The sequence below is a fragment of the Dendrobates tinctorius genome, unplaced genomic scaffold (assembly GCF_039654945.1).
Source record: "Dendrobates tinctorius isolate UK_male_01 unplaced genomic scaffold, ASM3965494v1 ptg000011l, whole genome shotgun sequence".
Lineage (NCBI taxonomy): Eukaryota > Metazoa > Chordata > Amphibia > Anura > Dendrobatidae > Dendrobates > Dendrobates tinctorius.
Window position 1 is genome coordinate 52,623,934 of NW_027361679.1, and position 25,681 is coordinate 52,649,614.

The 25,681-nt window shown below is 47.5% G+C and overlaps 1 protein-coding gene across 1 annotated transcript in view; it reads right to left on the reverse strand.

Moving 5' to 3' along the window:
* LOC141047218 (rod cGMP-specific 3',5'-cyclic phosphodiesterase subunit beta-like) overlaps positions 1–25,681 on the reverse strand; it is a 111,734-nt gene that overhangs the window by 33,656 nt on the left and 52,397 nt on the right. The window contains exons 8-11 of the mRNA XM_073542172.1: positions 15,965–16,012; positions 14,855–15,004; positions 14,498–14,641; positions 13,783–13,848 (exon numbers count right to left, since the gene is read on the reverse strand). Coding sequence (XP_073398273.1) covers positions 13,783–13,848; positions 14,498–14,641; positions 14,855–15,004; positions 15,965–16,012 — 408 coding nt within the window. The remainder of the gene's footprint in view (positions 1–13,782; positions 13,849–14,497; positions 14,642–14,854; positions 15,005–15,964; positions 16,013–25,681) is intronic.

A 25,681-nucleotide genomic window follows, 5' to 3' on the forward strand; every position in this document is an offset into this window, starting at 1 on the left:
CCTAAGGGTGAAGAGGATGGTCTAATATGACCCTTCTCCAACGCCTCCTTAATATAGGACCGCATATAGAACCGCATAGCCTCGTGCTCGGGTACAGATAAATTGAAGAGCCGACCCTTGGGAAATTTACACCCCGGGCTTAGTTCAATTGCACAGTCATAACTCCTATGAGGAGGCAAGGACGCAGACTCATTCTCACTAAATACATCATAAAAGTCCGCCAAATAGTCAGGAACATCATGCGACTGAGGAGAGGTGAAAAAAACCGGAGCCTCACTAAAGGCACACCGACAACCCCAGCTCACCACAGACACAGATTTCCAATCCAAAACTGGATTATGAATTTGCAACCAGGGAAACCCCAGAACAATGGCATCATGCAGACCATGCAACACCAAAAATCTGCAATTTTCTTGATGGTCTGGGGCGACCCGCATGACCACCTGAGTCCAAAACTGAGGTTTATTTTTAGCCAAAGGAGTAGCATCAATCCCCCTCAAAGGGATAGGCGTCTGCAGAGGTGTCATCAGAAATCCACAACGTTTAGCAAAATCCAAGTCCATTAGGTTTAGCGCTGCTCCCGAATCCACAAAAGCCTTGGCTGAAAATGTGGACAGGGAGCAGATCAGAGTAATTGCCAGAAGAAACTTAGGTTGAACACCACCAACAGAAAACGTGTACGCCTTCTGAACTCCTGAAGTTGCGCCTTAGACAAAACTCTATCACATTGCATAGGTTCAGACGTCTGTTCAACCGGTGGCAACACCTCTCGTGCAATCCTGCGTTCACGTAAACGCCGATCAACCTGAATGGCTAATGACATAGAATCGTCCAGACCAGAGGGAACAGGAAATCCCACCATAGTATCTTTTACGGCTTCTGACAAACCCTTCCAAAAGAGAGCAGCCAAGGCATTATCATTCCAGGTAGTAAGGACCGCCCACTTTCGGAACTTTTGACAGTACAACTCTGCAGAATCTCGACCCTGGTTCAATGCCAACAGGGTCTTTTCAGCCTGATCAATAGCATTAGATTCGTCATACAACAGCCCCAAAGCTTGAAAGAATGCGTTCACATTAGTCAGAATAGGATCATCTGGTTTCAAAGAAAACGCCCAATCCTGGGGATCGCCACGCAGCAAAGAGATGACAATTTTAACCTGCTGCGCGGAGCTCCCTGACGAGTTAGGCTTCAAGGCAAAAAATAATTTACAATTATTTTTGAAACTCAAAAATTTAGATCGATCCCCAAAAAATACATCAGGAGTAGGGATCTTTGGTTCAACAGCATGCGAACGAGCAAGGTAGGCGGAAATTCCCCGCACTTCCGCAGCGAGCTAATCCACACGATCAGACAATTGCTTTATCTCCATTGAGAGAAAAAAAAATTCCTCCTACGGCCTCAGAGATATAGAGGAAAGAATATACACACACTTTTTTTTTTTTTAAACACAATTCTTTCCTGCTATTGAGTACCCTAGGATCTGCGGTATGGCGGGTGATTCTGTTATGATTGAATCACCGTAGGAGGCAAAAACAGAAATGCTAGCTAAGACCAGAAAACCAGAGAGGTTGGCAGCTATCGGATTGCAGACCCCTGAACCTATCAACACAACTAGCAGTAGCCGTGGGGGGTTCCTACGATGCCCTAGACCCCTCGATCACAGCCGGAGAATTAAATAGGCCTAAAGAAAGAAAGGGGAAATCTAAACTGCCCCAGAGCAGACCCCAAAGCAATAGGCAGCCCCCAACATATAATGACGGTGAAGCAAGATGAAAACACTAACACAGACAGAAAGATAGACTGAGCAAAGACGGGGCCCAAGCTAACTAGATAGGAAAGGACAGGAAGGCTGCTGTCTGCAATCCGTGAAAAACCCTATGAAAATAAGAGCCAACAGACTGACAGTGAAAAAGGCCCTGAAGACGCTAGGCTTCAAAAAGCTATGTCAGTACTCAGGAATATTCTGAAGACAGAGCAACAGGCAAAAGGAGATACAGCTCACCCCAGCAGGGAGTGGCAGAATCCAGAAAAGCAAGGAAAACAAAAACAAAACACAAATGCTAACAGGCAAAGCAGAAAACTTAGCTTTAGAGGAGCAGGAATCAGACTGGTGTCCTAGAAGTCCACAGAGAAATCACCCGCAGGGCAGAAGAGCGTCGGCAGCCTTATATCCAGTCTGTGACTCCACTCAGCCAGTCATCCTCATTAGGCTCAGGTGCCTGATAATCAGGCTCATTACCTTCCCTTACCAGAATAGGGAGTTCACCAGACCTCAGTGACGAAGGGGAAAATGAACTCACAACAGGGCAGGATGGAGATAGATGGGGCAGGATGGGGAGATCATATGGGGCAGGATGGGACATCACATGGGGGGCAGAATGGATACTCATGAGGGCAGAATGGGAGAACATATGTGGCCAGGATGGTATAACATATGGCTGGAGTCAGGAATGAGACACACGGGGCCAGAATGGGGGACATTATTACTATAAGGGCTAGGTAAGGTATATTATTGTCAAATGTCCAAGAATTAAGAAGAAAATTCGGCACCACTGCCACCACCTTAATGTGCACTATAGTGCGGTACAAACTCACACACCTGGGCTGAACGCCAACTACCCACAGAACAGGTGCTCAATCCAAAGAAAAACATGCATGCTACATTGTATGAAAAAGAACAAAAGGGATGGCACTCACCGTTCTGAAGAAGTGAATTTATTGTCAGATAAAAAGCATAGGCTCGGGAGAGATGTGTGAATTGTGGACAATGGCCGTTTCACGCCAGCTGACTCCAGGACCCGTTGAAGCACAGCTGGCATGAAACGGCTGTTATCCACAATTCACACATCTCTCCCGAGCCTATGCTTTTTATCTGACAATAAATTAACTTCTTCAGAACGGTGAGTGCCATCCCTTTTGTTCTTTTTCATACAAAATAAGGTATATTATTACTATAGGGGCTAATTAAGGGATATTATTACTGCAGTGATGTATTAATTATATTTCTTGAGGATATTGTCTTAAATGAGAGAGGTGGTCCTGTTACTGTGCAAAGTGACACTATGCCACCTTTTTTTTTCATCTGGTGTAGTTTGGAAGTTGGGAAAAAATTAAGTAATATGTTCTGCAAGTGGTGCTCTAGATAACTTTGTTATTTCCTGCAGAGACAAGCCTGGCTAGAAGAAGTGATGGCGATCTGTGCTGGATGAAAATGAAAAGCGAAGATGAAGGATTTCACCTTGAGACGTCACTTGTAGAGATGAGCAACTTTGACTTTTTTAGGGTTGAGTCGGGTTTCATGAAACCCGACTTTCTCAAAACTCGAGTCGAACGAAATCAGCCAACTATCGTGAAAAGTCGAATGTCCGAATGAAACACGAAACCCAATGCAAGTCAATGGGGAAGAAAAGTCGGCAGGGAGTGGAGGACAGTAAACACACCTACACCCGGACCGCTTTTTTAAAGTGCACGAAAACTCTCTCTCTCTCCCCCTGGACGCTGCACATGTCATCTCGTTTCCCAAACTGTAGTACGTCCTTGCTCAGTGGCTGAAAAAAGTCACGTGCAAGAATTCTGGGAAATCCAACTTTGGCGCTCGTTTTGCCGACCGCATGGCCGACTTCACGCTGTCACTATGTGGTGGTAATATGGTGTCTGTTCATGGTGCGGTGGTATTTATCCCTTGTATGTGATATTATTGGTCATTTTAAAAATTGAAAAATAAATTAAAAAAAATATATATAATATATATATATATATATATATATATATAAAATAAGGGAAAAATAAATCCAAACCTAAAGGGCTCTGTGTGAAAGTGATTGCCCCTAAACCTAATAACTGGTTGGGCCACCCTTAGCAGCAATAACTGCAATCAAGCATTTGCGATAAATGGCAATGAGTATTTTACAACGATCTGGAGGAATTTTGACTCCCTCATCTTTGCAGAATTGTTGTAATTCAGCCACATTGGAGGGGTTTCGAGCATGAACTGCCATTTTAAGGTCATACCAAAGCATCTCAATCAAATTTAGGTCAGATGTTTGACTAGGCCACTCCAAAATCTTTAGATTTGTTTTTCTTATACCATTCAGAGGTGGACTTGCTGGTGTGTTTTGGATCATTGGCCTGGCCAGACATTTTCCTTCAGGAACTTTTAGTAGACAGCAGAATTCATGGTTCCATTTACAACAGCAAGTCTTCCAGGTCCTGAAGCAGCAAAACAGCTCCAGACCATCAAACTACCACCACCATATTTTACTGTTGGTATGATGTTCTTTTCTGGAATGCTGTGCTAGTTCTATGCCGAGATGTTATGGTACATTCACCCTCTCAAAAAGTTAAACTTTTGTCTTGTTACTCTACAGAGTATTTTCCCAAAAGTCTTGGAGATCATCAAGATGTTTTCTGGCAAAACTGAGATGAGTCTTTATGTTGAAAATGCTCAGCAGTGGTTTTCGTCTTGGAACTCTGCGATGCAGGCCATTTTTGCCCAGTCTCTTTCTTATGGTGGAGTCATAAACACAGACCGTATCTGAGGCAAGTGAGGCCTGCTGTTCTTTGGATGCTGTTGAGGGATCTTTTGTGACCACGTGGATGAGTCGTTGCTGCACTCTTGGGGTAATTTTGGTCAACCGACCACTCCACTGTTCCATGTTTTTACGATTTGTGGATAATGGCTCTCACTGTGGTTCGCTAGAGTCCCAAAGCTTTAGAAATGGCATTATAACTTTTTCCAGACTGATAGATCTCACTGACTTTTTTTCTTATTTGTTCCAGAATTTCTTTGGATTGCAGCATGATGTCTAGCATTTGAGGAACTTTTGGAACTTTGCTTTATCAGGCAGGCCTTATTTAAAGTTATTTCTTAATTGAAATCAGGTGTGGCAGTAATCGGGCCTGGGTGTGGCTAGGGAATTTGAACTCAGCTTTCCAAAGATGTGATAAACCACAGTTAATTTATGTGTTAAGGGTAACGGGGAGATCACTTTTTTATAAAGGGCCCTGTAGGTTTCTTTGTTTTTTTTCCCTTACTATTGTCATTTAAAAACTGAATTTTGTGTTTACTTGTGTTATCTTTGTCTAATATTTAAATTTGATGATCTGAAACATTTAAGTGTGACAACCATGCTAAATAATAGGAAATGAAAGGGGGCAAACACTTTCACACAACTATTGTTCTTAGTGAACTTTCCTGTATTATGGGTTCACTGACTTGTTGCAGAATAAATTCATAGCCAATCAGTTCCCTTCCTGATGTCACTGTATGATGACAAAGAATCTGCCTATCTTTGGAGAGCCCCCGATGTGCCCAAAGAGTAGAAAACACTATTTTGGAAACTAGATCCCCCAGGGAACTTATCTAGATGTGTTGTGAGCACCTTGAACCCTCCGGTGCTTCACATCATTTTATAACATTGAGCTGTGAAAATAAATACTTTTTCCAACAACAATGTTGCTTTGACACCAATTTTTTTTAGTTTCACGTGCAAAATAGGAAAAATTGGTCTGTACAATTAATTGTTTATACAATTATAGTTTTATACCGTTGAGCTGTAAAAATAAAAAATCACATTTTCCCATAAAAATGGTCTTTCAGACCCAAATTTTTATTTTACACAAGGGTAACAGGACAAAATGTACCCCAAAATGTGTTGCACAATTTCTCCTGAGTACACCAATACCCCATATGTGGTCAAAAACTACTTTTGAGGCACAGTGCAAAGCTCAGAAATGAAGAAACGCTATGTTGAAGTTCAGATTTTGCTGGACTTATTTGAGGGTGCCATGTCACTTTGGTAGAGACACTGAGGTGCCAGAACATCAGAACCACCCATAAGAACCCCATTTTAAAAACTACACCTCTCAATTAATTCTTCCAGGGGTGCAGTGATCATATTGATACCACAGGTGTGTCACAGAATATTATACCATTGGTCAGTGAAGAAAAAATAATTACATTTTATCACCAGAATTTTGTTTTAGCCACAGATTTTACATTTTCACACTGGCAAATGGGTAAAAATGGAACCAAAATGTGTCCCACAATTTCTGACGAATGTGAAAAATACCCCATATGTCACCAGCACGTTCTAGTGCCCAATACGTTATGGTGCCCAGCTTATACTTCTGGAGATAAGCAGCTGTAAATTAGGCAGGATGTGATCGCTACAGAAATGCCAAACATGTGGACGATAAATGTGGTTTAGGCACACTGGGGCTCAGAAGAAAGGGTGCATTTGGATTTGGGAGCGCAGAATGTGCTGAATTTCTTTTGGGGGGATCCAGTACTTTTACAGAGCCTTTGTACTATCAGTAACATGGAAGCCTCCTATATTTCCACTGACAAATGACAGACCTGAGTGGGGACTTGCTTATTTTGGGGATTCAGTTGAAGATTTTGTTGGGAACATTTTACATAACATTTAGGATCACATTTATCCGGCACTCTATGCTAAGCACTTACATCTAAATCTCTGAGTGATGTAATTCAGATGAAACCCTCATGGGAACCATTCACTATAATGAGGCTGCAGCATTACTCTGGCCTCTGTTCAGTGTTGTCCTTCTCTTCAGAAGTGCACAAAACTTTGGCCGACCAAGCTTTTATGCACACCTAATAAGGCCCTGTGATCTTGTAAGGAGATAGACCGGACCACAGGTACCTGCATGCTGGGTCCGGAACTAGAAAGGCTGCATCCTTTGTTCCCGAGGGGAAGCCTGAGAAGGCAGACCTTCCCCTACTGCAGGAGGGAAGGAGGAGAGGGAGAGAGCTTCCTGCTCACCCAGGAGAGTCGGGAAAGCGCGTGCTGCAGCAGGGGGATAAAAGGCAGAAGCGCGCCAAAAAGGTCAATCTGGCGCCGGTGCAGAGCAGTGCGGAGGACAACGCAGAGAGTAGCATGCAGAACAGAGAACAGCGAGCTCTGCTTCCCCCACCAGAAAGTACCGGTTTGGCGACGGACTGTATAGAAGGAGCCCCCGTCGCCTACAGAGTGGAGCCATGCCAGCAGAGTGGAGCTGTGCAGAGCCGTGCCAGCAGAGCGGAGCTAAACCGAGTGCCATACCCGGCGTGATACTGAGTACTGCACACGCTCTGCCCAACAGTGACCGCATACTTGACAGACCCCTGCATACAGGTCCACTGTTTGTGGATGACCGACTCCACACTAGGAGGTGACCCTAGTGAAGGAAGAGACTGCACTGTGAGTGCAACACACAGAGAGAGAGAGACAGATGGCTAGGACAGAGCCTCGCTATCAAGAACTTGTGTACACCGTGGAGCGAAGTCCCATTCCAGCGGTTGCCCACACTAGACTCAGTACTAGATACGTTTGAGCACGGGAATTCTTCCTGCCTCCCAGAGACTTCACCGAAACGTCCCATGCCGCTGTTGTCGTGCCACCAGTGGGGATCCCCACCTGTTAGACCTCACCAAGACGTCACATGCCGCTGTTGTCGGTGCCACCGTTGGAACCTTGAGGAGCTGCACCCAAGAAGACTACAGACTGATAAGTTTACCTCTTTATTACTGAACTTTTGTTCATCCCTGACCTACCCTGTCACTCTCCCAGTTCTGCCCCATTCCTTATCATCACCCTACAATTCCTCACTCCCTGTGTGGAGTACATTCCCCTGTAAATAAATCTGTTTAACCCTTACTCTGCCTGCATCCCGTCACTGCATCCCGTGTTCCTGCTTGTTACCTTACACTCTCACTATTGACAGCGGCATCAATGGGGTTAAACGCCCGCGATCGGTGCTAGAACCAATTGTGGGTGTTGCTGCAGGTTGTCAGCTCTCATATCGAGCTGATGCCCACATCTGATTGCAGCTGCACTCAGCGTGAGTCTGCGCGATCATCACGCGCTATATATATATATATATATATATATATTGTAGAGATGTGACTCGCTCAGGTGCAGCGGGAGACAATCATGAGGCAGGTTCTTCCCAAAGTTCATGAGGTTTATTTGCTCCATAAACCATAAATCAGCGTATCACCAAAATAGCCTCTAGCTTAGGCACAAAAGAACATAAACGTCCGTGGCTTCAGACTCGGACCGAGAGTCTCAGCACATGCTGGGAGGTGTAGTCCTCCCCATATACAACCTCTGTAGTGTCCCGCCTGGACACATGGAAGTCTGTCCACACTCAGACAGACTCCCTCCACTCTCTCTCACATGTGCCAAACACCTCAATTACATAGCCCTGTAACCACACCCACAGGTGATCACATGGCTATGACATCACTAAAGGTTGTATAGACACACACAGGCTTCCCTGACACAGTGTAACAGAAAGATCAGCAGTACCTCTGCTGATCAATACACCCTGGAGCCTGCATCCCAAGGCCACCCACCTTGAGACCCATAATGGTCATTTAGGACCCTGCTCCTGTTACCACACTGAATGTGCCTGTACACTCGTCCTGGGACACCCACACAGCGCCCCCTAGCTGACATAGTGGTAACTACACCACATACCTCCCCCCTCTGTTCAAACTTGTGGGGTTGAACACATGACATCACCCAGGGATCTTGAGACCTGGCACCCATGTCACCTTGCCCTACCAGTCGGGAGGACCATCTCCGTCTGTTTCGGTAGTCATACTGCATATTTACGTTAGGCCTCCCCTGACCCCAGCGGTCAGTATCTCGGCCTTGGGCTTTGGCCTTCCCGTCAACGTCCGTCAGTGTGACCAGACACTCTTTAGTCTCCACCTGTCTGCAGTGTGCTTCATCACGCGACCTTTCTCTCACTGGCTGGCTCTCCCAGTTCGCACGGTCATGAGTCCCACGTCCAGCTGGGCCAACTGGCTGGTCTGAGTCTGACCCTCTGTCGCTATGTCCACCACCGAGTCTCGTGCCTATGTTACTAAGATTAGAACGGCCACTTGCGGACTCTCGACGTTCTTGCCTTCGACTACCTGTCCTTTCATTCCTTGGAGGATCCCTTCGGGTCCTTACACCTTGGGTTGGAGGGGGACGCCACCTGACGTTCTCTATCTGCTCATTCATTTGCAGTCGATCCTGTCTTAGCTGCTCAATCTCCTTCAGGTACGCTACCCGATATTCCAGGAGCATGCGAAGCTTCCCAATGCTTTCCACCGAACCAACCACAATGACAGGAACCATGTCATCTTCAATAACGACTTGGATTTCACCAGCAGGTGGGATCCTCACTCTCTTCACACAGGATCTATTCACCATCTCCTGCATCACCTTTCCAAGTCTGCCAACGACTTCCCCCACCAGATTTCTGGGTACCGGAATTATGTCTTCCACAAAGCCCAGCCGACTTTGTGCTTCCCTTGCAAGCTCCAGACGTCGAGCGGCTTTCCTATTATGCTCCACGAGCATCTGTTTCGTGCGGAGACATTGTAGGTGCATCTCCTTCAGGACAGCCACCCTTCTCTCTGTGTCTTCCGTTTCTGCCAGTATCACCAACTGGTCTGTTTCTGGTGCCCAGCTCACACTATAGGCCTTTACTGCCTTTTTAAAGGTCTCATGCACACCTTCGCTGGCACACGCTTCTCGCACGTCTTCGGGTACCTCCATCACGCACTTGAAGGTCATGGACTTGCTCTCATCCTGGACAGATGGCTCTGGGTTCCCCACGGACACTTCCCTCAAGGTATCTGCCAAGACCGGGTGACTGTCTTGTGCAGCTCTTGGCTCACCATCTTCCTGAGATTTACAGTCTTCAGGATCCTTTTCCAAGATGGGCTTTGGCAGTTCTGCCTTGCTATCAGTCAGGCAAGGCCGCTGTACGTCTTCGCCCATCCACTTCTTCTCCTGTAGAAGACCTTTTACTACTCCACTGAGTTCTTGCAGAACTTTATCTCGCTCCTCTGCCAGGTAGCGACGCTGATCCTCTCTCCTGAGAATCTCCTGTTGATGCTTCTCTTGGGCCTCTCTGAGCACCTCCATATCTTCCAACAGGGTCTTATTCATGGTTTTACATGCTGACAGGTGACCTCTGAGCTCAGAGACTTCCTTCTCCAGCTCATCCACTCTGTGCTCAGCTGCTTGCCTTAGGACTCTTTCCCGTTCAACATGTTCTGTTACAGTCTCCTTTATCAGCTGTATCTCATGATCTTGTTCTCTTTTGGCCAGCACGTGTCTCACCACTACCTCTTTAATTATATCATCAAAGGGTACCACTGGGTCAGTCACACCAGTCGAGTGAACCCTCCAGTTACCGTCCAGCACCAATGTGTCTAGTCCAGTCGTCTCATCCCCCAGCCCACCATCTGTCTTATCACGAGACGTCAGGTCCATCAGTTGGGCAGATGTACTTCTTCCTCTGGTCAGTTCTACCTCTGACCTGTCCATGTCAGGAGCCGTCACTGTCTCAGTGTCCGCTGGCCCCACAGTCGAAGCATCTCCATCATCCGACCAAATGTCATCAAACAAAAGAAAGTCCCGGCCCCTCTCCCAGGCATAGACTAAGTCCCGTGGTATCCCTCTACCTTGGCACTCACCACCTTTGGTCCCCTCAAACACTACTCTGTCTACTGCGTAGTTCACCGTGACCCCGTGTTTACAGCGAACCCTGATGTTTTTCTCGGTCAGAGAGAAAACGAGAGGAGTTCCTGTCAGAGTCACCTGACTCTCTGATTCCAGCCGACCAAAGGCTCCTTCCCAGTGCAGCATCACTGTACACATCTGTGGCCCATCATTACTCCCCGGAAAGGATATTCCACATTCTGAAAAAGACCTGCACATACACTGCGGTACTCCAGACATACCTACTGAGACACCCAGTGCTGTCACTTCTTCACACTTGGCCCCTTTCTGGACCACCACCCCGCTTTGGGATGCCACCCCAATTTGGGTCACCGCCCCCTTTTGGGACTCCACCCCTTTTTGGGTTACCACTCCAATTTGGGTCACCGCCCCCTTTTGGGTTTCCACCCCTTTTTGGGTTACCACTCCAATTTGGGTCACCGCCCCCTTTTGGGTCACCGCCCCCTTTTGGGATTTCCCCATGTCCGTCCTGCAGAACCTCTTAGGCCACAGTTCACACAGTACAGTTTGTCTTTTAACGATACCACACAAGTCTTTGCTGGCACCACCACAGCTCCTGCTGTCACTGATCACCGGCACCTCCGGCTGCTGTTCACACACATACACAGCGGCTGGTGTCACTGCAGCTCCTGCTGTGCCATCTTCGTGGACCCGCCGATCCACCGGAAGCCGCTTGTCACCTTCATAACCCCGCCGGGTTACTGGAAGCCGCTTGTCACCCTCAAAGATAAAAGAAACCACAAAAGCGCGCCCATAGGGCCTTACCAGTGCAGGTATAATGGGTTACGCAGCAATAATACAGGGTACTCACCCTTAATAGTTGTGTAAAGCCACAACTACTGTATCCGCTTAGTCACATGCAATAAAGCTGCAGCAGGATGGTGTAGACAGACAGCGTCTGCTACCAATGCTCCCAGGGCAGATCCCTTAAAGAAAACACCAGGTCCTTGTGCTGCGAGACCTTCGTGACCCCACTGAGCCACAGCAAGCACCTTCAGGTTTTGCAGAGGAAAAGAAAAAAAAAAGAAAAAAAACACATGCACAGTCTCTCACATGTCCTGTTCGTGTGCCACTCAGGACGTACCGTCTCCACCTGAGACCGTCCAACACACAGGGCACACCGGGTGCTATTCAGGGAGCCGACCCTCCTCCCACCAGCCTCACCAGGTCCAGGGGCTCAGCGGGTGCTCTTCAGGACATCCGTCTCCGCCTGAGACTGCCCAACACACGCCTCACCAGGTCCAAGGTCATAGCACGTGTTCCAGGGATCCGATTCCTCTCCCAGAACCTCCCAACACTGACCCTCCAGGACCTTGCTCACTGACCCCTCCAGGAACACAGTCTCTCACTGACCCTGGTCAGTGCAACACAGACTCCTGTCTGTTACCTGTGTCGGCCACACAGGTTCCTGGACGCCTCTTCTCCTCCAGAGGTATCCCACAAATTTTAATACAGTCACTTTCTCTGACCTCGGTCAGTATTACTCACAGTTGTCAGACCGTCTGCTCTCCTGGCTCAGAATCGCCAGCATTGCCACACGTGCTTCTGGGAATCGCTGCCCGCAGTCTGTCACCAATTGTAGGGATGTGACTCGCTCAGGTGCAGCGGGAGACAATCATGAGGCAGGTTCTTCCCAAAGTTCATGAGGTTTATTTGCTCCATAAACCATAAATCAGCGTATCACCAAAATAGCCTCTAGCTTAGGCACAAAAGAACATAAACGTCCGTGGCTTCAGACTCGGACCGAGAGTCTCAGCACATGCTGGGAGGTGTAGTCCTCCCCATATACAACCTCTGTAGTGTCCCGCCTGGACACATGGAAGTCTGTCCACACTCAGACAGACTTCCTCCACTCTCTCTCACATGTGCCAAACACCTCAATTACATAGCCCTGTAACCACACCCACAGGTGATCACATGGCTATGACATCACTAAAGGTTGTATAGACACACACAGGCTTCCCTGACAGAGTGTAACAGAAAGATCAGCAGTACCTCTACTGATCAATACACCCTGGAGCCTGCATCCCAAGGCCACCCACCTTGAGACCCATAATGGTCATTTAGGACCCTGCTCCTGTTACCACACTGAATGTGCCTGTACACTCGTCCTGGGACACCCACACAGCGCCCCCTAGCTGACATAGTGGTAACTACACCACAATATATATATATGGAGATTTGTGGGAACGTAGCTCCCGCAGCACCGTACAGCGCATGTAGGGAAAGGGATAAAAATATGAAGAAAATAAAACACAAGTTCAAATCACCCCCCTTTTGCCACATTAAAAATAAAACAATAAAAACATACACATATTTGGTATTGATGCGGTTCCAGAAAATGAAAATATTATGGGTCTCAGGAAATGGCGACAAAAAGAAATCTTACAAATTTTTGAAATTTTTTTCACCACTTCATTAAAAACTAAACTATACATATTTGGTATCTGCGTACTCATACTGATTTGGAGAATCATGTTGTCAGGTCAATTTTACCATATAATGAACATGGCAAATTTAAAATCTCAAAAAATTGTGAAATTGCACTTTTTTTTGCAATTTCAACAAACTTAAAATTCTTTTTCTGTTTTCCAGTGCACTATGTAGTAAAATGAATGGTGTCATTCAAAACTACAACTCGTTCCACAAAAAACAAAAAAACAGCTCTCATCCGGCTATGTTGATGAAAAAATAAAAAAGTTATGGCTCTTGGAAGAAAAGGATGAGAAGACTAAAGCAAAAAACAAAGAATGGTTACTCAGAAACCTGACTATAGTCCAACAAAATCCCTGATTTTTTTTTTTTGATTTTTTTTAAAGATTTTGTTCTAATTTGAAAGCAAAGGGTTGTCACACAAAAAAAATGACTTCATTTATATTTATTTTTTAATCATTCATTTTGCATGTTGTTAATTTGTAAAAAATATCAATACTTCTTTTTTAAAGCATTCTTACTTTGTACCACTTTTTCCTCACATGCTGAAAACTTTTGCACAGTACTGTATGTTTTCTTCAGCCTTGAATAAAATATCAGTAAAGTATAAGTTAGTTTTTATCCATTTGAAATTCAATTTTCTCATGAGTGGGAGCTTAGAGTCACTGAATACAACCTGCTACTTTCTCAGCATGTGCTCATATAGGTAAGTGATAGTTTGCAGTCAGATACTGGGCTCCTTCTGTCAGAATACATGTCACAAATTTTAGGTACTATGAATTAGGATTTTATGGTTTTAAGAATATTTAATACCTACAAGTAGTTTGGCAATTTCATCATCGTCACATTGTTCAAGCTCCTTTCCAAGTTTTTCACGAGATGGCTAGAAAAGGACAGCAGGATAAAAGTTATGTAACTCAGCCAATTAATTAATCATGGAGGTTAAATATAACAACTTTTGAAGTGAAACTCTGGGGAGAAACTCATTAATACTTCCAAATATACAACCATGGAAAAAATTCTTTACTCGACAGGAAAGTAGAATTTGCAAATACTTATGCCCATATTTCAAATGGTTTATGTTCACCACATCCAAGAATATCAGGAACAAAAATTTGGGTCAGAAAAGCTCACAAAAGGATCCTCCTGGCTATAACTTAATGTCATCCAAAGGGCTAGAAATTTGGAACCCGAACTTGGAGATGAGCTTTGAGTTTAATCACGTACCACTATTGTCCATTGAGTTGGTTTATTTTGATGTTATGGCCTGTGTGATGCAATGAGAATCATAAAGTTTATGATGGAATTAAAGTTGGACGGAGGGTGGCTTTGGGTTAGCCCAAGGAGTCCAAAATTAATACTAATAAAAGTAAGCAGTGAGGCACCATGACATCTCATTTTAAATGAAGCCTCATGAATATAGGGGACACTATTATCATACATTTTTAGTAGATAACATGGTGAGACTGACTGTGGTAACTCCAGAAATACCATTTGTGCAGTACAAAATGCATAAAAACTATATTAATTACCAGGATATCTTGCATTTCTTCACTGTTACACTTTACATGGTACATAACCATATCTTGTGCAATGTCCTTACGATTTTCCAACTTATTCATCTTGTCATAGGTGTCAGTGTTTAGAACAGACCAGCCCAGAAACTGTGTCAAAGACTGTAACAACAATTTCACTGAATCATTAGTAGGGTACAGTTTGAAGTTACAATGAATTCAGGATTGGACTTCAGATTTAAGCTATAGGCATAAATCTGATGAATAGTTTAAAATACAGCCATCTGCTAAATTGCATCTTTTGTCGATTAAACGTAGGGGTCACTTTTAAACAGGAATAGTAAAATTATGAGGGTAACCTAACCAGTTATTTACCTCCATTAATGTTTCATCCATTTCATCAAAAGGTTTTCCGTCCTTCCTGTTGTAAAAGGTGGCCACACCAACAATTTCTTCTTTTTTGTTAACAATAGGCATTGACAGAACATTTTTAATAAGCCAGCCAGATTCATCCAATGGTTCTTTCTTGAAAATAAATTCAGAAATTACTGAAATTAAAGCAAGTAGGTAAGCTGGAATAGAATGTGGGGCTTTAGAAACTTGAAGATGCATAATCAGGTTCTTAGAAAGAGTTTTTCCTTTTACAAATATGGAATTTGGGAGTTAAAATTGAAAATGAAACATCTGTAATCACTCTATATAACCACGGCCATGTACTTGCAGTCACATGCCGACTAGTCTCACCTCTTTTCTATCAATAGAAGAGAAATGAGAGAAGCAAATGAGTTTAGTTGACACGTGACCACAAGAATGCAAATCGCATGCATGCATTCACAAAACCGCCAACAAACACAAACACTTTAGGGGAATCGTGACAGTGTGTGAATAGCACAGTCACAATTCAGTGGTCTGCAATCAAATAGAGTAACTACAGACAAATGAGAGGCAATGGCTCTGGACTGCACTCTCTAGAGCACAATTAAATAAAAGTATTAGACTAATGCCATTCGAATCCACCCATCTATGGGTTTGACTAACACCCCCATGTGTATGTGTATGGGGGCACTGGCCTAGTGTCTATGGTAGAAAATATTGATTGGGAATAGCCAATTTCGGACTGCCAATTGCTTTGCTCTTCCAGAGATAAGCTGCCAGAAGAAATATCTGTCGGCAGCTTTTTCATAAATTGGACTTTGTGGACTCTTTCTGGAGTATAACTACAATCATTTTATCTGAACTATAAGACATGCCAAAACTAGCACTGTCTGCTACTACTAATTGGGCTGTAATCCATTCTGCAAGTGTGGGACTACTAGCGCTGATGCATTGGCATACAGCAACCTATTTGCATCACAAATATCATGACCTCATCCCCTTTTTTAGTACAGGTCGTGGCATGGGTCCAGTAAATTATTGGCCGTTCTTAAGATATGTCAACCACAAATGCTGTCTATGTTATCTACAATACCAATATATTATCTTTACCTGAAATTTGAACATTTCATCTGCGGCTGCATTCATAATGTTGCAAATCTACATTAGGGTAAAAAAATAAAGTGTAAGAGGATGCATTTCTATTTTGTGTTAGGGCGCAGTCAGATGCATGTATAAATCAGACCGAGATCAAAGTACAATGCTCAGACTGTCCGGTGGCTATCTCCACTCGAGCATCACAGCTGAATAGAAAGATATGAAATTGTCATGCTCAGATGGGGAGAACCGCTGGTCGGACCAAGCATTGTGATCCTACTTTGTCTGTCTTATATAGCTGTCTGACTGAGCCCTTCGGTAAACTTGTTATTCCTGCAAATCACTAGATAAAGTTATTTGGTGTATACTTTAGCAATAGCAATGATCCTGCTTCCTGCGTGATTTCGGGCCTCTCCATCCCTCCCCTCGGCTGCTGCTCGCCATCCTCCTTCTCTAACTGACGTGGATGACATCTCGAGTCCTCCACATTGCCAAGCAAAATCTTGCTCCTGCGCACAGAAATTGCGGCTCGTGTCTGCACACTATGCTCTGCCCTTTGCAGGATGGACGACGATCAGAAGCCAGGGGGAGGGATGGAGAGGCGAAAAACAGAGCCTATTGGACTGGGCCAAACGGATTACCATACAGCGTGGGAGAACTTAAAAAGGTTTTTTGGTGTACCCTGGTGGAGTCAAGGGGTTGTATAAGCATTTATGGAATGCAGTGTTGGTGCTGAATAAGCTGATAGTTTTAGTTGATATGCAGGAGGAGCCGTCCTTGCTGTGTGCCTGGGCCGGAACCAAGGGGGCTGTCACCAAGGTTCCTAGGGAAACTGTTTCCAGGGGACAGAATTAGAGGACAGGACATAGAGAGTTCCAGAGAGGTTGGGGGAGAGGCCAGTATATAAAGGACTGAGGACGCCAGGAGGAGTGAGTCAGCAGAACAGGAGAGGAGGAGGAAGGAAGCCAAGAAGTGCCAGAGAGCCAGAGCCAGAGCAGAGTGGGGAGAGCAGCGACCAGAGAGACTGCAGGGAGACTCACGGTGGACTGCAGGGAGACGGCACTGAGCCATCCAACAGAGAGACAATGCCCGACTCTGCCCCGCGGGTGTGGCCCGTCCGCTCTCGCCCATGGCAGCCGACGCCCGACTCCACCCCGCAGGTGTGGCCCATCCGCTCCCGCCCACGGCAGCCCCCGCCCGACTCCATCCCGCAGTTGCGGCCTGCCTGCTGCTGCCTGCAGCCGTTGCTGCTCCACTCCAGCCCGTGGCTGCAGCCTATCCATTGCCGCCCGCAGCCGCCACCGCCCCACTGCAGCCCGCAGCTGGGGCCTGCCCCTCGCCCTCAGTGGGACTCTCCGCACAGCCCCTGGCTGTGCCCGTGGCCTACCAGCCGCCACTCAGCATAACTGAGGCTCGCCCCTGCCTGGGGGCTGTGGCCTCCATCCTGCTAGCAGGCGGAACCCCGTTGCCCTCACGGGGGGTTGCTCCACCAAAGGACACGCCTAGGGCCTGTTGCGCCCCCACCTCGCCTGGGTGTAGGAACGCCCGAAGACTTCACCAGATCCTCGCCGGTTGGGTGATCCTTGCCGGCTTGGCCCAGCGGCTGCAACACCAGAGTATCGCCGTGCAGCACTTCGCCGGACATCAGAAAGATAAGTGGCACATTGAAACTAAGGACCCGTAGTCGGCCATAGCATGGCCCTATAGTGACGGGCCTTTACCGGGTTAGTCGTGTTCGCATTATCAGTGTATTCTTGTGATTGGTCCCTGCGAGGACAATTATTGTTAGCTTGTTTCTTGGTTGCTCAAGACATCCCCAAAGGCATCTATAGATATAAAAGTTACACCTTAAAGCCCAAACCGTCTCACGCCTCATCACTGCATCCCCCGTACCTGCGAGTACTACATTTGGCGTAGTCGGCAGGATGCAGTCTCCAAGCATGAGCGGGGATGCCGCAGTCCAAAGGGTGGGCAACACTGGCTCCCGGTCCAGCATTTCCTTGGGGGCTATGCTGAGCAATCTGCCTAGGTACTCCGGCACCAATACCATGCTGTGGAGCTGGACGGAACGGATGCGAGGGTTGTTTAGAATGCATCCGATGACCACCGACTTGGAAGCTGAGGTAGCCCTTATGGCATTGGACGGGGAGGCCCGGGATTCCGTAATGTTGAGACCCCCCAGGACAGTGTAACACCTTTGTTAGGGTCTTACAGATATTGGAGGAGACACATGGGGATACGACAAATGTGGGGGAACTGAGAACCTGGTTGTTCAGTCGTATGCAAGGGGAAGGGGAGATGGTGACCCAGTACATGAATGCTCTTCAGGAATTATACACAGCCATAGAGCGGAAGGACGGTGTAGGGGTGGGACCCATTGACCTCACCCTACGCGACCTTTTAGTGACCGGACTCCGAGACCCTCTGACTAAGCAGGCTGTGCGGGAGCAGGTCCGGGAAACCCGCATATGGCTTTCTCTGAGGTAGGGAGTAAGGCGCGTGCGCGGGAACAGGGGTTGACAGTCCCCGTGGGAAAGGTCCGGAGCACGGAAGCCTTTGTGAGTGCCATTGAAGAGCCACAATGGGTGGAAGACATGAAACGGGAGCTGAAGGATATCAGAGGCGACGGGGCCGAGGTGAAGAGAAGGGCCGAGGCCAGGAGTGAATGGCCTGGGGCATGCCCGGGACCGTGGGGCCCCCACAATCCCAGGGGCAGTCGGCCCCTGCGGCCTCAGGAATGTTATGAGTACGAAGAGCCTGGCCACCTCGCCCGATAGTACCGGCGGTGTGTGGAATACCCACCCCGGTGGCCATCTGAGCAGGGGGGACGCCGCTCGGAGCCAGAAACCATGACAAGGGGTGGTGGAAGTCCCGGGGATCTGGTGGCGAGGTGTCCGGTGGTATGGGCAGAGCTTGAAGGCCGTGCCATACGATGCCTAGTCGATACAGGGTCGCAAGTAACGACCGTGCCAGAGACTTATTTTCAGCAGCATTTTCCTAAAGCACTAAGACCCCAGTGGGGGTCCGTGATAAAGCTGGTAGCCGCCAACCAGCTGCCAGTTCCTGTTGTCAGAGTAGTCTGGATGCAGAGTTCGTTATGCGGCAAGCCACTCAGCCGCCGAGGAGTGATCTTGACCCAGGGAGAAGCTAACGATAAACACCCGGTGACTCTGGGTATGAATATATTGCGAGCATTCGGCAGCATACTCCTGAGCGAGCCCACCCAAGAGACTCTGAGCCAGCGGGGCTCCTGCACGCCCCAAGGGCAGGTCTTCCAACAGTTGGTGCGGGGAGCGTGAGTCCGACAGGACTGCCGGGAGGGCGAGGTGCTGGGGAAGGTGATTGCTCCGGCAGCCCCTCCGCTCGTTCTGCCACCAGGACAGACGGTGGTGGCCTTACCAATCCGGGCCACTCTGCCACTGGAAGGAGTGGAGATGCAGGTAGAGCCGAGCCTCTCGGAGCGCCTGCCCCCTGGAGTCCTGGTGGCCCGCACCCTGGCCTCCATGCAGAAAGGGACCATCCTGGTGCGGTGTGTTAACCTAGAAGACCAAGACATCGTTCTGAAACCGCGGGCCGAAATGGCAAAACTAGTGAGACCCCTGGAGGAAGTGCTCCCGGCTCCGGTGTTCCAGCTAAAAGTGCAAATGGGGAACCCATGGACAGTATCCATCCAATCTCTTCAGACCTCCAGGTCCTTGGCCGAAGAAAAGGGCCAAATTATCCTGGAAAAAATGCGAGCAGAACTCTCTGGCCTCACCCCGGCCCAGATACTCCAGGTAAAAACACTTCTGGGCCAACATCAGGAGGTATTTGCCAAACATGAGGACGATTTCGTATGTACCACGGCCATCACGCACGGTATTCCCACTGCAGGAACGGCTCCTATTAGTGAATGATATTGGCAGATTCCCCCACAGCTCTATCAAGAGGTAAAGACTCTATTGGACCACATGCTGCGAAAAGGAGTCATTCGAGAAAGCCAGAGCCCTTGGGCAGCCCCATCGTGTTGGTCTGCAAGAAAGATGGCAGTTTGCGGTTCTGTGTGGATTATCGGAAGTTGAACGCCTGTACCATCAAAGACTCGTACCCGCTGCCCAGCATTGAAGAATCCCTATCTGCCTTGAGAAAAGCGACATATTTCTCGACCTTAGATCTTGCCAGTGGGTACTGGCAGGTGCCAATGTCGGAAGAAGAACGGGCCAAGACTACATTCATTCTTCCCATGGGACTGTTCGAATTCAATCGTATGCTGTTTGGGCTGGCCAACACCCCCGGGACTTTTCAACGGCTGATGGAGCGGTCTGGGAGATCTCAACTTCGAGGCCACACTGATATACGTGGATGACATCATCATCTATGCTGCTATGTTTGAGGACCACCTGCGGCAGTTGGGGCAGGTGCTCGGCCAACTGCAGAAGTACGGATTGAAGGTAAAACCCCAGAAATGCCACCTATTCTGGATGCAGATCGAATATCTGGGGCATACCGTCTCTGCAGAAGGCGTAAGACCATCCCGGGAAAAGGTCACCACGATCCAGGGGTGACCTACTCCTAAGACGGTAAAAGATGCACGAGCCTTCCTGGGGTTGGAAGGGTACTACCGTCGTTTCGTAAAGAATTTTGCACGTTGAGCCCGAGCCCTGCAAGACCTGATAAAGGGGGCCCCTGCCGGGGCGAATGGATGGAAGATTCAGTGGAGAGAACCGCAGTAAGATGCCTTCCAAGATCTTAAGGCCGCACTCTCGGATGCCCCGCTGTTAGCTTATGCGGATTTCTCGCAGCCGTTCATACTGCACACCAACGGGAGTCTTCACGGGCTAGGAGCTGTATTGTCGCAAGTCCAAGATGGCCGGGAGAAAGTGATCATTTATGTCAGCCAATCACTCCACGACTCTGAACGTAATACTGACAATTACAGCTCCTTTAAGCTCGAGCTCCTCGCGGTAGTGTGGGTCATGACGGAGCGGTTCGCAGAGTACCTGGCAGACTCCGAGGTGGTAGTACGGACCGACAACAACCCGAAGATGCCAAACTAGGTGCCCTGGAGCAACGATGGGTAGCCCAGATGGCCAAATTCAAATACAAGATCATTTACAAAAGAGTAGCAGAGAATGTACATGCTGACGCAAAAGACATTTCAGTGGCTGCAGCAAAAGGCCTACCACCCTCGCTTGCAGACCGCCGTGGAAGAAGTTTGCCGTGCCTGTCGCCTATGTGAACTAGCTAAACCACCTGTGCAGCGGGCTCCAGTCCAGACCATTGTTACAGCAGCGCCCCTCGAACTCTTGATGGTGGACTACATGACCATTGGCCTGGCATACCAAGGGGGTATGAGCACTGTCTTGGCATGGTGGACCATTTCACCAAGTTCGCCGTGGTGACCCCTACCCGAGATCAGACTGCAGAATCAGCCGCCTATGCGATTGGCAAAAACTTTATCCAAGTTTACGGCTGCCCCCAATGGATCCATTCAGATCAAGGCGCATGCTTTCTGGGAAAAGTCATGAAAGAACTACATCAACTGTATGGCATCGACAAATCCCGTACCACTCCGTATCACCCACAAAGGAATGGGGCCTGTGAGCGATTTAATCGAACATTGATTCAAATGTTGCGCACCCTGGATAGTGACTGTAAGGCCCGCTGGCCCGAATAGGTCCCTGAACTGGTATGGGTTTATAACAACCGGGTGCGCCAGGTACACTCCCTACTCGCTGCTATTCGGCCGGGAAGGCAAAGGAATTACGGAGGTACTGTAGAGTTGAATTTGGAAGAGAAACAACCATGGACAGGGGTCCCCTCGTGGGTCCAGAACCATCGGCATCGGTTGCAAACCTTGCACCGAATTGTACACACCAAACTTCAGGACCTGGAACACCCCGGGGGGGCGCTGCCTCAACTAATTGACTTCCAGACCGGAGATCAAGTACTCGTGTGGGATCAGCACCCTCAGCACTAGTTAGAACCCTGCTGGGAAGAGGATCCCTATCGGATATTGTGACGGATAAGCCCCGATGGGCAAGTGTACGAGATACAATCAGAAAAAGACAAGGACCTTCCCACTCGTACCATACATTGCAATATGTTACGACCCTGTACGTCCGCAGACCCTGCACGATCTGAGGCTCCTCCTCAGGTCCCAGAACCCCCACCAGCAGTCTGGGATGAAGACGACAAAGAAGAACCCCAGACAGTGCAAACGGACACTTCAGGAGGTGATACTCCAGCGGACCCAGTCCACTCCCGCCCGCGGCAGCCGCCGCCCGACTCCACCCCACGGGTGCAGCCCGTCCACTCCCGCCCATGGCAGCAGCCGCCCGACTACACCCCGAAGGTGCGGCCTGTCCGCTGCTGCACGCGGCCACCGCCCGACTCCAGCCCGCGGTTGCGGCCTGCCTGCTGCTGCCCGCAGCCGTTGCCGCTCCACTCCAGTCCGCGGCTGCAGCCTATCCATTGCTGCCCGCAGCAGCCACCGCCCCGCTGCAGCCCACAGCTGGGGCCTGCCCCTCGCCCTCAAGGGACTCTCCACACAGCCCCAGGCTGCGCCCGTGGCCTACCAGCCGCCACTCAGCATAACTGAGGCTCATCCCTGCCCAGGGGCTGTGGCCTCCTTCATCCTGCTAGCAGGCAGAACCCCGCTGCCCTCACGGGGGGTTGCTCCGCCAAAGGACACGCCTAGGGCCTGTTGCGCCCCCACTTCGCCTGGGTGTAGGAACGCCCGAAGACTTCACCAGATCCTCGCCGGTTGGGTGATCCTTGCCGGCTGGGCTCAGTGGCTGCAACACCAGAGTATCGCCGAGCAGCACTTCGCCAGACATCAGAAATATAAGTGACACATTGGAACTAAGGACCCGTAGTCAGCCATACCGCGGCCCTATAGTGACAGGATTTTGCCGGGTTAGTCGTGTTCACATTATCAGTGTATTCTTGTGATTGGTCCCTGCGAGGACAATTATTGTTAGCTTGTTTCTTGGTTGCTCAAGACAGCCCCAAAGGCATCTATAGATATAAAAGTTACATCTTAAAGCCCAAACCGTCTCACGCCTCGTCACTGCATCCCCCGTACCTGCGAGTACTACAGATATATGACAAAACTGGTGACAGGTTCCCTTTAATCTGCAGGTTAATAGTATTATGAAGATGTCCAGCCGCAGTACTGGAAGTGCGGCACAAAAAGAAAATTAACTTTATTCCTCGTGGCAGCTGCATGCTTTCAGTCATGCTTGTGTCCCAGGAACAATGAGGCCAGGGTCAGATAACATTAGGGCAGTCCGTTCAATGTATGCGTTAAACAGTCTGCGCTAGTGCAACTGCCTTTTGTGGATCGTGTTATGCAATCACCCATGGCTAGCAGTAACGGACCCTCGGATGCTTCAGACTTCGTTTGAGGGTCTGTCAGAATGACGGCACATCGCTAACGCATGCCGATTATGACATGTGTTAGCGATGCGCCCGTCTATAGCAGTGTATGGGTGCGTTAACGCATCCGTTACATAGTGTTAATGCCGCTATGTAACGGATGCGTTAAACGCAGCACCCGAATGCTATGTGAACCCAGCCTTACAGTCACCATTCACAGTACAGTGAGGCAGCTGTAAGGACTCCCTGGCACTTTGTAGGGGGACAGCCCCTGCTAAGAACTGAATTACACTGTGTCTTTAATAGACAATGCTCCACTCTGATTTGTGTGCTCTTGGACTAGTCCTTTCTCCCCTGCAGTTTGCTGTGTTCTGGCTTTGAACAAGAGGCCAGAGGTATCAGTGCAAGAAGAGACGATGAAGCCTCATGCCTGTGAGAGACAGGCAGGACTATAAATGTGTATTAACAACGAGAGACTGGTAAATGAACTAATTGCTTCAAGGAAGAAGATAGTGCCCGGCTACCGCAAGAATGATCACCAGTTCTGTATCAGAAGTAAAGAGTCCGAGCACCTGTAACCTAAGAGAGAAATCAATGCTGTGGTACCAGTAATCTCTCAACATTGAAAGTGGGAACGAGACTTGCACGGATCTAGAAGAAGATGGATCAGTTAACCTGAAGGAAGAGCTCAACACAACAAATTTGTCTCTACTACGTCAGGACCAGGATCAGCAGCTACCAGACCTTCTTCAAAGTACTACAGAATTGTGAGTGTATACCGGTGTTCAACTGTGTTATGGTGTAGAGCAGGTTTCTTTAACTAGGGCACTGTAGCAGCATGGCCCGATTATCAGAAGCCAGGTAGGAAGTTAGAAGAGAGTAATCTGTAGAAATTGTTTATACTGTTTATATTGAACTTTGTATTGTCATAGCTGGCAATGGCACAGCTAAGACATGCTCCAGCTATCTCTTTTTGTATCTAATTTCAATAATTGTTAGTGCTATCTTCCGGCATGTAATCCGTTGTCATTCAATAAAGCCAGTGATTTGTTTCTGCCTCCTCAACTACTGTACTGTATTTGAGTTCTGCCAGTGGTGTTGTTCAGATTCTTTGGAGTAAATTTATGGACTTCAGTGCGCTGCTAGACAAATTCACTTATCCAGGTTATGAGAAAGATTAACTGTTTATTTCCCAACGCGTTTCAAAGTGTATACCACTTCTTCATCAGGGGATGACATATCATCCCCTGATGAAGAAGTGGTATACACTTTGAATTTCGTTGGGAAATAAACAGTTAATCTTTCTCATAACCTGGATAAGTGAATTTGTCTAGCAGCGCACTGAAGTCCATAAATTTACTCCAAAGAATCTGAAGTTTTATGGTCACAGAGCTGACCTTTGGACATGCAGCAAGCTGACTATGGATCTTATATGCCTGAACCTCTCCTGAAAAGGGTGAGTAGATTCTAATTTATTCTTCTAACAATAACCCGGATAAGACCCTATTGCGCTTTTTGTTCCTTTAGTTTGATTGCAGTGGTGTTGTTCAGGCACTGCTACAACTGAATGACAGCTTGCTCTGTTCTGATGCACTATAGAGTTAGTCAGTTAGGGCCGGGATGTGCTTACAGCGGCCGCTTTCAGTGCTGTGAGCCGTGGCTGTAATTGCTCTAGGCGTTGGGCAGGTTAGTAATGCTATTAACCTGGAGATTAACCCCATATCTGCAGGTTAACAGCATTTTTTTTCTGGTGACAGGTTCCCTTTAAACCTGCAGATTAACCATATACATGCATTTTTAACAGTTCAGAAAAATGTTCTTATTCGGCTACTCAAAATTTTTTGCCTTTTTCATTTTTGTGATACATTGGGCTTAACTTTTATGTCATTTTTATATTCCTTTTTCTTCCTGATATCTGGGAAAATGTAAAAAAATAAGGAACTATGTGTCTATTTTTCAATTTTTTACAGGGGAGGGGCTCTGAACAGGGATTTGGACTGGTGGTGTCTTTTTTTACCTTAGTTTTTTTCACTTGCATGTCTATTGTTCGCATTTTGTTTAACTTTTTTTATAGATGCAAAGGATTGATAAAAAAACATTCTAAATTGAATTTACCCTTCAGAATAAAAATTTTTTAGATATTGGACATATTTTTCAGGGGTGGGGCTATAAAAAGTGATTTTTTTTTCCTGTTGTTTTTTTCTTACTTTTCTATGTTTTCATTCATTCCACACATCTGTGCCCACAATAGAGTCTTAAATGACCTTTATGGGGTATTTTAACATGTTAATACATTCTATTTATTGCTGATTTCCCCTGTAAATGGGCTGGTGTATTAACCCTAGAGAAAAGGGAAATTTAGCCTTCGGACTG